Below are 14265 nucleotides of genomic sequence, written 5' to 3'. Positions count from 1 at the left end.
TTGATAGACACAAATATTTTGAGTCTTGTGTACGAAGGGAAATAACTGGTTTTTTTTATTCTATTCTGAAACATAAGCGTAAGAGTTATCTTTCTTGCAATGTTGTTTATTAAGCTTTTACTATGTTACAGGGTCAATTCAATACATCTAACTGTTCCAAAATAAATGGTGTAAACTTCAACTGGAGTTGTTCATTTCATCCCCATTGAATTCGAACCACCCTAAGACCCCGGGTTACAATAACATATGTAATTGTTAGGAAGTCCAGCATCTATTTAATACTGAGTACTTAATGATTAAAATAGGGCATGATCCAGCATTTGCTGCAATTTATATGCATCTTTTTTTCTTCAAATTTTCAGATGTAGATTACAAAGCAATTTCTTCTAGCAAACTGCTGTGTTTTATGAAAACATTTATTTCTTAAACTGATAAATATTTTAGATGATATGTGTACGAATCTTTTATGATATCTTCTAGATCGAATACAGGGCAAAAAGTTGGCGTGTAATTTTTCAACAAAGTCAATTTTCAAAGTGTTGATATCGTAAGTAACAATAAAAATTACATAGACATTAATGAAATAATCTCAAGTACCAATATCACGGCTTTTGGACTGAATTTATAATTCATTGTTTAAAAACCACTTTTCTTGTATTTTGAAAATTTGAAGGTACAAGTACGTATTACAATTTATAAGGTTCTACAATATAGATACAAACACAGAAGCTCTTGAAAACAAACAAGTGCATAAAAGTATTCTGTAATTTTATTGGTTGAAACATAAATGCTGATATATTCCCTAGTTTTCAATATAACATAAAATGTGAACTCCAAAAATGTGTTACTAATAAAAATGAAAACAAGTGTATTTGTGTAGAATTCTGATGGGTTAATACTCAAGTATGACAAGCCGATTGCTTCAAAATTATTTTCTGTGCATACTCTAGCCTCTTCCTTTTCAGGGAAAAACTATGGAATTTAAGGCATAGATATTTAAGCATGACATAAAAAGTAAATTTGTAAAATCTAAAATACAGGCCAGTATGTGGAATGACCTCTAATTAGGGTTGTAACACGAAATCGTCAAAAATGAATGCCATGAAATGCATGCACTTGTGAGATTTGTCAGATTGTGTAACTTTCAATGTATCAATGAATTCTTTTAAATCTTAAATGTCGCTCGGTATTATGAGATGATGCTCATGTAAGTGGAAATTTTTAAAATCGCATCACATACAATAAAATAAGTTTGGTTTATGCCCGTATTTTATGTTATCGCAAAAGAATATTTCAAAATTAGTTTTATTATTTGATGTTTAAAAATCTTGCGTACTGTTACCATTAGTTTTAATAAATTTGCCATTACATCTATGAATTGATATGCCACTTGATTTAATATTATACACAATTGAAAGAAAAAAATGCTGATGCATTATTGTATTGTCACACTCGTACATGAATGTTTTTTGTTGACATCATTACACATCTATCCAAACAGCAGAAAAATGAAGCTGATTTTTTCCCGCTATTTTTATAAAAATAAATAAAGTCTAGACATTTTTTTACTTCTGCCACCAAAAATGTTAATTTGACTTATTTTACAATTAAAAACATAAATGATAATATATGTGCAACATTTAAGGTTTAAAATCTAGTTATCGTCTCTGAATCAAAAATCTAAATCTGTTAAGAAACAATTACAAATCAAATTGTTGCAAATTGATATGAACAATTTTACACCATGTCCTTGTCTAATAAACAGACTGTTGATTAATAATAATAGTCATCAGAATCACTGTCATTTCCGTGGTAATACATATACTCATCAACATCAGAATCATCTCTTCCATAATATTCATCAATAACAATTCCACGGGGATAGTAAGCATCCATTAGTGTTTGTATACTGATACCTGCTGGGGTGCTGCAAAAGTAACGTAAATCGTTCATTAATATGTTAATGTACGACGTTTATTTGTTCACACGTAGATGATGTCTTGTTAATATAATTGATATCCACATAATGCAATTGTAGTTTTCTCTTTAAAATACAAATCCTAGAATGCTGAATTTTAAATTGACCTGTAATCACGTTTTTGAAATGTTTCTGTTAGCTTTTTTCACAAAACATACCATGAAATTTAATATGATTTGAATACCATTGTATAAACATTGTATAAAAGTCAAATCGGATAAAGGTATACGCTTAGAGAGAAATGAAGTGACGTCACAATTAGTGTTCCTAGAGAGTTTTAACGAATTAATTTTCATTAATGATCATAAAACACATCAAATACATTTTTGCCATACCCACTACTAAGAAATCACTGTATTGATTTTGAATGCACTAACTATCCTATATGGTTTATTTACGACGTCCTATTTTAAGTCCTTGGCAACATACACATATAAAAGAAATATATCTGTTTTACACATCCTTAATTGTAATTTGTATACCTTTCTTTTGACTCTAACTGCATTTGTTCAAAGTCTTGTGTGTGTTCTCTTAAAGACAAATAGGTTTTGATTCGTCCGGGAACGGGCAGCAGCATGATTTTGGATTCTATCTCGGCTCCTTGTCCAGCCTCAGTTAAGTTCATTCGTATTGCATATCTGCATAATGATGAAAGCGATGTCTCCTCTTTTTCTTCTTGTTTCTTCAAAACATTTAAAAATAAATTTTTCTCTTGTTCGTAGCTAATTCTGTTGTACCGTTTGCCATTTATTAAAATTGTTGAATTTTCTTGATTTGAAAAGTCCACGTTCTTAAAGTCTCCATCATCTTTCCAGTTATATCCGCATTTTAGCAAGGTAGCTGCTGCCCCAAAAAATCCATTTCTCAGCAAAATGGACAATATCGATTTTCCATAGTAACTGCTAAAATAAAAGAATGTTAAACTCGCTTGGATTTTAGGTAAACTTTAGGAAATATATTCGTTTTCAGTAAAGTAAGAATTAACATATAGTACTATTTTTCGATGAATAAATCCAAGATAATGTTGAATTAATAAATATAATGATATACTTACTACGATGTTGATGTTTTTACAACAGGATCTATTTTAGCACCACCGCAAATCAACCAATTGAACAAGGAAAGGTCAACTTTTGCAACTGTCGCTGTTTCTGAATGTTCGATTTTCATGGAGTTGGTATCTTCTATCATTCTTTTTATGACATTTGATAATGGAGTTGTTCCACATTTATTTGATTTGTTGACACTGCATCCATGTTCAAGCAAAAGCGAAGCTATTTCATACCTTTCAGATTCTGTCTCTAAAAGTAGGAGTAAAATATACTTAATATATAAAGGATTTATGTGTCATGTTTATACGTTTTTTTGGTAAACTTTCCATCTTTCTAGCAATTCTTTTATGTTCCCATGATATAAGAAAATCAAAATTTTGTAATGGCATTACCTTTTCTCTGGACAATATTAATGAAAAAAAATTACTGTTGCCTATCATGCGATGCCTACTTGTATTTGAAAAGATTAAATGTTTTTCTTTTTTTACTATAAATTAAAAGACCAAATAGTATCATATAGTGTCTTATAGCGTCTGACCAAATTTGCATAAATAATGTTACTAAAATGGTTATTAGCTAATCCAAATTTTCTCTATTTTTCTTAAATTTTAGGATATATTAGTTATTTTTATATGCTTCCTATATTCAATTTTTTCTTATTTTCACATATGGTAAAGTGGTCACAGGAAAATACAAAACGATTTTAAAAAACAAAAAGTCGATCGTTTACTAAAAGAGAAAAAAACACTTTTTACAGATTTTTAGCTCAAATCTGTACTTAGATTGAAAACTTTTAGAAGCCAATATATATCTAGTTTGTTTGGATGAAGGAAAATCATATTTCTTTGATTTATTTTGAAAATTTAGTTTCTTATTAATTTACCATACATTTGAAAATTTCTCCAAATGTTTCATTGTGTGAAAAGTATAACTAAATTCATTGTTCTATAATAATTTTGAGAGGCGAAAAGAAAGTATTTTCATACACCACCATTTTACCAAAAATATAGTTCCTGCTAGATTTCTAACACTGTTTACCATTTGTATTTAAAGTTGTACAACTGTGATGAGGAAAGAAAAATATGGTCTTGTTAATTTCTAACACCTAAATATATAAGGCATATAAGCAAATATACTTTAAATATTTCATCTAGTCAGAAACCAGAGAAAAATCCCACCTAAATAGGAACAACGTTACTTTGTCATAAAAAGCAGTCAGATGACACACATACAATGGTTGATTAGTTTGTTTCATGAGTAAACTTTAAAACCTTATGACTCTGCCTCATTTTCAGAACGAATTCCCTCATCACCTTCCACGAGGAAGGATTACTATTAAAATGTTCACAAACCATTGGGATGTTTCAAGGAGAACTTGTGTTTAAAAAAATATCTAAGCAACATTGATTGGAATTTAAAGAAAAAAGGTAATACTTGAAATTTGATAAGAAAGGGAATTTTTAAAACGATTTCCCTCATCACCTACCACGAGGAAGGATGATTACTATTAAAATGTTCACAGACCATTGGGATGTTTCAAGGAGAACTTGTGTTTAAAAAAATATCTAAGCAACATTGATTGGAATTTAAAGAAAAAAGGTAATACTTGAAATTTGATAAGAAAGGGAATGTAAATATATTTTAATGTATTCCTGATTAATACTTCCATACTTACTCAAATCGCACGCTAAATGCAAGCATGTATTTTCATCTTTATCACACGACTGAATATTTACTCCTTTTTCTATAAGAAATTTTACAATATCTGAATGCCCTGACTTAATAGCAAAATGTATTGGCGGTTTGCCATCTCTGTACTGATTTGGATCAGCTCCGTTTTGTATCAAAGACAGTATGAAAATTTTCCAGTCAGCATTTAAACCGTAATAATCAATATTTCGCATGCACTGGTTTAATGCAAAGTCAATGTTTGGATCCGCTCCTTTTGATAATAAACAACAACCTAGATGAGCACGGTCAGTCGAACCTGAAATAAATTTAATTGAAAATTAGTTATTCCGATATCCAAATATTTATAAAGCCTTGTCATAGCGGTCCCAAACAGATATAATACATCTATGATCTTTAATTCAGGAAATTGTAAGATGCTTTTCTATTGATCTTATAGGTAAAAATTCATCTTGAAAACGACACGATTTAAACCATTGCATCCTCAACTTTCCATCTTTGCGAAATAATACAACACTTTCACCAGTACATGTATATGGTATTTAAACGCATGCCCTTAGTATGATCAATATTTATACCAGGATAGCCTATTGACAAATAAATTAATGTTCACAGGGTTCAGAAATCTTATGTGAAATGAGATCATTATCATAACTTTGTTTGCAAATTCGAATTGTGAATTTTGAATTTTATTATACCCCCCTTGAAAAGTGGGAGGGTATATAGTAATCGGGATGTCTGTCTGTCTGTCCGTCCGTCTGTTACGCTTTGGGGTACCCATCTCTTACCCGCTACTCCTTTCATAATCTTTCAGAATCTTTATTACATACATGTACTGCCATTGTGCACCTCCTATTTTACTTTTTGATCCGACAAATATTTTGGGTTTCCCATAACAATACATGAACACTGCCGTTATATTCATATGGGAGGCCCGGGGGGTATCTTTTAGTGAGCTCATTGCTCACTGCAAATCTAGTTCTAATTAAATCAGATATGTTTCAATACATTTTTCAAGCGATTGTGTTTAAACTACTCATCAGTCTTAATAATGCTTGAGCGAGCGGTCGACATTGGATGCTCAAGTCTCTTAAGCACCTTAACCTACTTCTGTGTTTTCTGCCCTGTTCAATTTATATTAATTGTTAAAAATATTAATTACTGTTCCATATCTTAACGCTTGTCACTTATCTACACATTCCTAAAGAACAGGAAAGATTTAACAAAATTTATACCAAAATAGTCCATTTTTTAAAATAGTAATATTGTTGAAAAGTGACTAAGGATGGATTGCAGAAAAAAAGGTTAAGAAAAAAAATAGCTCGAGGCAAGTGAGGATACAAGAAAGACTGCATGTGTGCGTTTATAAATCTCAAATTGAATTAAAAAATCCAAAAATGATAATAATGAAAATTGCTTATTTTCTAAATTAAAAAATATAACTAAACATATAAAATTTTAACCACTTCTGAACTACATATATAACCATTACTTAAGAATAGGAATGTGTTTAAGTAATGTTTTCTTGTATAAAGGAAGTTTAATTTGAGATGGCCGTATCATTTCGTGAAGAAGAAAAGCTAAACAAAAACTTCACACAAGGCGGAAAGACACGTCAGTAGGGGGTGCTCATTCTCCAAGGCACCTGATCCAACCTCAGATTTTTTGGAGGTCCGTTCCCGATATTTTTTGTTTAATGGACTTTGGACGTGAATGCTGTTCGTTATGACCATATATCTTGTCTATATGAAGATGACTTCATTTGAAAAGGCTCACATTTGTCTTATTCTGTGCTACTATGAGGATAACCTTTTTGATATCATCGATGGCAGAAGTCTTAAAACAATGATAGGTCTGTAATTTAACAAGAGGCCCATGGGCCTTATAGGTCACCTGAGCATCAGGCAAAAACTTTGCAGTGATTGAATTTGGTTCATATTTTAAGCCAGATGTTATGGCATTCACAATTTTATATTTTATAATTGTTATATACTTAACAATTGCTTAGTGTGATTACTTAACACCCATAGGCAAGGTAGGGGAACAAAAATTGCATATCAACTAATTAGTAATATTCAGCAATAATCAGTAGTGCCCGTACCACACAATTGAACCCCTGACCCTAGGTCCACAGATTGCACAATTTTTGAAAAGGCACCCTTTCTTATCAAAAATATTTGATTAATACAGACGAGCAGATTTCAAACAATTAAGGGGAAGAAGGACGTTTCGCTGAAAAAATACCTGTCCTTCAATTTTTTTTTCATATTTTGTATATCTCTAATTTAGTATGTCCCACATACCTTAAAGCAGATATATCAATAGGTTTCTAGACTTATTTTTGAGATATTGAGTGACAAATATTATACCCCACAGTGTCTAAGTGGAGTTTTGATTCTCAGTGTTTCTGGGCTGATTAATCGGTCCATAGTGGAATTTTTTTCAGCATAGATCAAAAATATGTCGGCGAACATGTGTCTTTTAAAATATTTTAGAGTATGAATAGGGTTAAAAATTCTAAAAAGCAATATTCTTTTTTCACACCGCATCTGGAGACAGAAAATTACGTACTTTTTAAGACAACTTAAACAACAAAAAAATTAATTTGCAAAAAATCCTATCATTCAATATTTGATAATTTATGTTGAAATGCAAGATCGTCATGTTATTGATTAGCTGTAAAAATATCGATTGGTGAAGCTGAGCTCAATATTGCACAGGGCATAGTTAAACAAGGCATGAGCTTGAGAAAAACGTGTCATGTTTACATTTCTCGAGTACGGGAAAACCCAACTATGACGTCACGCATTTGCGAAATAAGCGAAATAAGACATACCTACAAAATATTTCCGTCAACAACTATGTAAATATATATCTTGTGTTCCCTAATTCACAAAATATCCCATCAAGTACTGATCATGGCCCGTTTTTATGATATTATACTACCCGTGTTTTACCGGTAGAATCTTACTGTACTAAGAGATCCACTATGACGTCAACGCCTCGTTGGACGCGCAGTGTAGGGAAACAGAACAGTGGATCAATCTATTCCGTAATTTGATATTATTTTCAAGAAAGTTTTAATCTTTTTTAGATATTTTATACAAGATGGTGAAATCAAACAAAATAGTCAAAAAATTATACAAGTACTGTGGTTTCAATCTTATTTTATTATACCTCTACTGATTTTTCACTATATAAAAGTAAATCGATATATTTTGCTGATTTCCTGAAAATCACCGTGAATAAACCGATTCCCTGCAAAACAGACTGATTCCCTGCAAAAAAAGTACGTTTTTTTTATGAACTGATACACACCTATTCGGAACACTTGACATTTTCTTTCACCTTACGACAAACTTAAAAATGTTCCGAATAAACTCATGAATATTCATTAGTGAATCGAAATGCATCGCGAGTCAACTGGTCCCATATCAATCAAAAGAACCAGTTTACTGGAAGCGAACGACAACAGAAATGGCGTGCTCAGAGGATTTGAGTAATGTTACTTTCGATTTCATTTAGTAAAAACTCGGACAATGAACTGATTTATTGATAAAATGGAATTCCTTTCATGACCGTATTCTGTTTTGTCGTATTTTTTATCTATTCCTGTTGGAATTAAACATTGTTACTGAATACGGTATTGAATATAATTTTTTTAAATGTCTTGTTGGTATCGGTATAATAAAAAAGTTAAAGTATATCATTTCGGGAGTCAGCAAGATTCCAGTTCCCCTCGAGCAAGCCTATTTCCCTCGGCGCAAGCGCCTCGGGAAATAGACTTGCTCTTGGGGAACTGGAATCTTGCTGACTCCCTCAACGATATACTTTAACTGTATATTGACATATTTTATCAGGGATTATGACGTAATTAAACTGAGTCATGTGACCATACATCCTTCGTCCCCTTAATTTATTTTCAGTATATAGGTAGAGCCCTCTTCTATGGTACCTCTGAACATGGGGCCTTCTGGAAGAAGGGATTTTGCTCATCATAACTATATAAGTAGTTCATCTGCTTAATACCCAGGAGCAGAGAAGTAAATTTTCAAAGAATTCATGTATTTTCCCTATATAATCAATAGAACCCCGCCCTAACACCAGAACCCCTGACCCAGGGGCCATAAAATTCACAATTTTGGAAGACGCTCTCTTGTTTATTATAAGTATGTACTTAATTAGTTTATTTAATATCCAAGAGCAGAGATGAAGATTTTCAAAGAATTCATGTATTTTTACTATATAATCAATAGAAAGCCTCACCCTAACAGCAGAACCCCTGACCCTGGGGCCATAAAATTCACAATTTTGGTAGAGGCACTCTTGCTCAACATAGCTATGTACTTAGTTAATTTATTTATTACCCTGGAGCAGAGAAGAAGATTTTCAAAGAATTCATGTATTTTCACTATATAATCAATTGAGCCCCGCCCTAACATCATAACCCCTGATCCTGCGGCCATCAAATTACAATTTTGGAAGAGGCACTCTTGATTATCATAACTTTGTACTTCATTAGTTTATTTATGACCTTGGTGCAGAGATGAAGATTTTCAAAGAATTCATGTATTTTTACTATATAATCAATAGAAAGCCTCACCCTAACAGCAGAACCCCTGACCCTGGGGCCATAAAATTCACAATTTTGGTAGAGGCACTCTTGCTCATCATAGCTATGTACTTAGTTAATTTATTTATTACCCTGGAGCAGAGAAGAAGATTTTCAAAGAATTCATGTATTTTCACTATATAATCAATTGAGCCCCGCCCTAACACCAGAACCCCTGATGGCCATCAAATCACAATTTTGGAAGAGGCACTCTTGATTATCATAACTTTATACTTCATTAGTTTATTTATGACCTTGGTGCAGAGATGAAGATTTTCAAAGAATTCATGTATTTTTACTATATAATCAATCACCCTAACACCAGAACCCCTGACCCTGGGGCCATAAAATTTCACAATTTTGGTAGAGACACTCTTGCTCATCATGTACTATGTATTTAGTTACTTTATTTATTACCCAGGAGGAGAGAAGATTTTCAAAGAAATATAGCATTTACACTATATATACTCGTTTTAGCCCCGCCCTAGCACTAGAACCCCTAACCCCAGGGCCATGATTTTCACAATTTTGGTAGAAGACTCAATGCTTATTACAATCTTGCAAACAGTTTGACTGCTTGATGTACAGGAGTAAAGAAGAAGATTTTTAAAGATTGCAATAATTTTAGTGGTTTTGGCCCCACTCCTAAGGCCCCCGGGGGGCAGGGATCATGAAATTCACAATATTTATTCCCCTTTACCCATAGATTCTTTGTGCTAAATTTGGTTGAAATTGGTTCAGTGGTCGCAGAGAAGAAGCTGAAAATGTTCAAATGTTAACGCACAACGCACGACGACGGACGAAAACGGATAGCAATAGGTCACCTGAGTTTACTCAGGTGACCTAAAACAGAATTATTGCTATTGATTTACTAAATTGACCCTGTAAATTCAAGAGTTAAGCTTAAGAGGTTTTATTTAAAATAAAAAGTTTCTTCCCCCACTACCAGATAAACTCTGATATTTCCTTAACGTTGACATCACGATTATCAGTTACAGAAAAATCGTTAATTTGAACAAACTTAACATCAACTTGTTATTGCCATTGACCACAGTTATGCATTGTCCAAAATCATTTGAACTTCTGTCAGAAGTTCTATCTTTTTTAATATAAAAGGTGAAGAGAACGAGCAACGACTGATCTATAGAAAAATTAACAAAATACAAATTTGTTAAAAAGCACCTGCACCTGGAAACTAAAGAGGTGGAATCAGTTATCTGAGAGGAGTAAAATTCCCCTACTGAGCAACAGATGTAGTGGACTATTTGCACACTGTACATAAATGAAGAAAGCTCACGATGGAAAAGCTTGATTCGTCTCGTTTGTCATACAATTTAGTTGTTAGTTGGCCATAAACGTATTTTTGTTGTAACCAAATCTGAAACATTTCAGTATGTTTTATTTTGAATTTATCGAGTTCAGATATAAAGTAATTATATTAATTGTTAAAACATAAAAACCGCCTATATATCTGAATGTCGAATTGATACCTCGACTAGTGTTTTTACTTTGCTAATGCATAGTAATACGAGGTGAGTTTTATGCAAGAATGATTGATTGTATGTTGTTTTACGTCCCTCTCGAGAATTTTTCACTCATATGGAGACGCCACCACTTGACATAGGAGAGCTGTAAATTTTTCCTATGCTTGGCACTTAGGGCCATTGAGCAGTGAGAGATCTTTTTCGTGCCAGCACTTACTGCGACACTGGATCTCGGTTTATACGGTCTCATACGAAGCACCGGTCTCCAGTTCCCAAAGTATATACTCTTCAAAAAAAAAAAAGAAACGCATAGTAGAGTTTTATTGACACATTGAACATAAAGATTATTTAGGAAAATGATGCATTGATAAAACAGAAATGTGGTAAGCAACAGGAATACTATCTAAATGTCATAATTACTCAACAATTTTAAAATTATAGTCGGTTAAAGACCATTAAAGATCAATATCTGATATGCCCCCCGCAGACACAAATGACAGCCACAAACGGCATCAAATGGAAGCAAATGTGTGTAATAAAAACTGTACAGGAATACTCTCCCACATCAAATGTAGGACATTGGTCAGCTGTTGCAGAATCTGGGGATGCGATTGTCTTTGGCAAATCATGTCAATCCATTTTGTCCAATGCTGCTTAATATGGATTGAATCTAGCAATTAAGATGATTGTGGCTGAAACAGGCTGTTGTTTCTTTGCAAGAATAGGTGTGTCAAACGAGCCATATATGGCTGTGTATTGTGAGATTGCAATACGACTTTGGATGCTGCAAAATTAAATGGGTATGTGTAGGTAGAACATGGTAAGAGTACCTTTTCCCATCAAAGTCCTTTGAATTCGAATCAAATTAATCTTATTTTCATATAATACCGTTTTCCATATCATTACACTACCATCACCAACTTTTTTAACGTCCTGGAGGCAGTTATCTGTCTAACATTCATTACAAAGCATTAGCACTCTTAAACTTATAAGAGGCTTTCAGATAAACATTCTGGACTGGTAGGATAACCAAAATGTTCAGCAGTGCTGCTGTGGTCATACTCTATTGATCTGAGATCTTTGAAGTCGACATTTGAGGTGTTTTGGGGTCGGAACAATGGCATGATTAATCCTCTTGCAATAATTCGTAGTCAACTGAAAACGGTCTTGTTAGATGATCTGTGCAGTTCAGGGATAGCTAATGCTTGAGATGACGTCCTTGCATTACATTCGTGCAATTTACGTAATCATCGAAAGTGATGCTGTGCTGCTGATGTCACACGTAGTCTACCATATTTTTTTGCGAACATTTGGTGTTCGATGTTAATGGTTTATGTTTTATAGGTTATATATGGCGCTGTGCGTAAAATTAAAACCTCTTGCAATTGTAGATTGCGGTACCCCTGCTTCCAGTCGCCCATTTCTCTTTTTGTGCCACGCATCATTCAGATGCAGCATTTTTAGGAAGCGTCATTTTTCAGATAAAACCAGAATCAAAATATCTATAACCCCGATTTTGATAGCCTATTTGTACCTGAAGGAATTGCATAGGAATTCAACAAATGAAAATTGAGATCAAAATTTTGGGGGAAATTTTGCAAAATCAGATCTTTTTGTCTGTGAGACTTGTAGAATAACTGTAAAGTTAACAATTGCATTAAAAAATCATGCATTTTACTCGAATACATCGTATTCATACAAAAATAAAAGGTAGGACAAAACTATCATACATTTTTCAGGGCATTGTTCCTACTATGCGTTTCTTTTTTTGAAGAGTATATATTTCTGGACAAGAAATTAAAATTGGCCGGAGATAGGGGAGACGATGACTATTTCTGCAAAGTATCAAATCGTACTGCAGCATGTCATCAACATACATGTTATAATCATACACGCATTTTTAAATTTTAAACCACTTTTTATGTGCATGAAGCGTGATGCATTTCATGGTTGAGCAATTTTAGAAACCGATTCAAGTGATCAATATTCAAGATATTGATCCGTTTTAATATTCGTCCATGTATTTCAAATAATGTTAATCATGCTTTTCGTCTTATTATTATTCAATTCTACAAATAGCATTACTCCAAATAATAATGAATATCTTTCAGTATTATTCCTTTCAATAAATTAACATATACACTATTTCTTTATACGATTTTCAATATTGTACAAAAATAAGATCTCATTTTCATTATCGTACAATCAATTTACCTCTTGTTTCACAGACTATACTTAATGGAGTATGTCCATTTTTGTCTACAGCATTTATATCTGCACCATAATCAAGAAGTTGCTGGATAATACTCTCTGTGTTGCATTTTCGGTCAACGGAACAAAGAGCTTTGATAGCAAGATGAAGAGCAGTCTTTCCGGTATCATCTCTGTCATTTACATTTGCCCCTTTCTTCAATATTCTGTGTGCCACATTCTCTATATCATCTTTAGAATTTTAATTTTAATTAATAATCAAAATATGGATAGAAACATTGCTTTTGTTATAAATTGTGCTTTATTAAAGATTATGTTTATCCAAAAATACGAAATCTTCTTGTATCACCTTATAACCTCAAGATCTGTATTTTGGAGTGCAAAAAATACACTTCATTACATTGTCGCAAGCCTTGGTTATATGTTACTAATTTTCTGCAAATCCTTCTTAAATTCTTTTGTAGTCGCTATTGAGTCATTGAATATTTATCAGGTGACGCCAGATTGAGATTTAAAAGGAATTCATTCTCTGGCACACATGGTTACTTTTATATTGCGGACCCATTACAATATGAAATATTTGCAATACGCAGAAGATATAGTGATAAAACCTATAGGTCCTAAATACCAGAGACGAGTTATAAGTAATTTAAAACACGAATATAAAATATTTATTTAAAACACAGGGTTCCGAATATAGATGTTGTGCGAAAGGTGTCACTCATTAACAGAAAAAAAATTCGATTCGAGTTCAAGCAAGGGTAGGGCTGATCTTTACATCCAAATACATCATAAACATATTATTTTCCTTGGACAAAAACTTTCTGACTTGAAGCATCAAGTTTCTTGTTCCATTTTCGTTAAAATTGTGAGAACGCCAGAATTTTGTACTAGCGAATATTGGTTTTAAGAGGAATAGAATCTGTGGCTTGTGACGATAACTTCATTCTAACATTCTGATTCCAATATGTAGGCAGAGGCCTACATATATATACTATCATAATCAAAAGAATATTAGAGTACATCCTTTGAAGTATCTTTTTGTAAGTAAATAAATTACAAGCTTTTTTGCCATGGACATCTTTGTTAAATAAGAAATGACTCTATGTATTTGTCATAATACTAAGAAGAATACGTAAATATACAGACTTTGCCAATTACATGAAGATAACAAAAACAATGAATTTATATCTTATTAAGTATATAAATTATCAAAACGTCAAAAAGATTTTTAAAAAT

At 32.5% G+C, this 14265-nt stretch overlaps 1 protein-coding gene across 3 annotated transcripts in view; it reads right to left on the bottom strand.

Moving 5' to 3' along the window:
- Positions 1 to 402: 402 nt before the first annotated feature.
- Positions 403 to 14265, bottom strand: part of LOC134248743 (uncharacterized) — a 49206-nt gene continuing 35343 nt past the window's right edge. For 2 of the 3 annotated variants that reach the window (XM_062731136.1, XM_062731138.1), the window contains exons 13-17: positions 13030 to 13257; positions 4706 to 5017; positions 3033 to 3279; positions 2461 to 2880; positions 403 to 1927 (exon numbers count right to left, since the gene is read on the bottom strand). In XM_062731136.1, coding sequence (XP_062587120.1) covers positions 1774 to 1927; positions 2461 to 2880; positions 3033 to 3279; positions 4706 to 5017; positions 13030 to 13257 — 1361 coding nt within the window. In that variant the 3' untranslated portion in view covers positions 403 to 1773. The remainder of the gene's footprint in view (positions 1928 to 2460; positions 2881 to 3032; positions 3280 to 4705; positions 5018 to 13029; positions 13258 to 14265) is intronic. The other variant, XM_062731139.1, reaches the window with a different exon arrangement.

This window comes from Saccostrea cucullata, unplaced genomic scaffold (assembly GCF_032062105.1).
Source record: "Saccostrea cucullata isolate Sc308-1 unplaced genomic scaffold, CSIRO_AGI_Scuc_v1 ctg1824, whole genome shotgun sequence".
In the NCBI taxonomy this organism is placed as follows: domain Eukaryota; kingdom Metazoa; phylum Mollusca; class Bivalvia; order Ostreida; family Ostreidae; genus Saccostrea; species Saccostrea cuccullata.
Note: the sequence above shows the minus strand (reverse complement) of the source record. Positions and strands in the feature narration are given on the sequence as shown.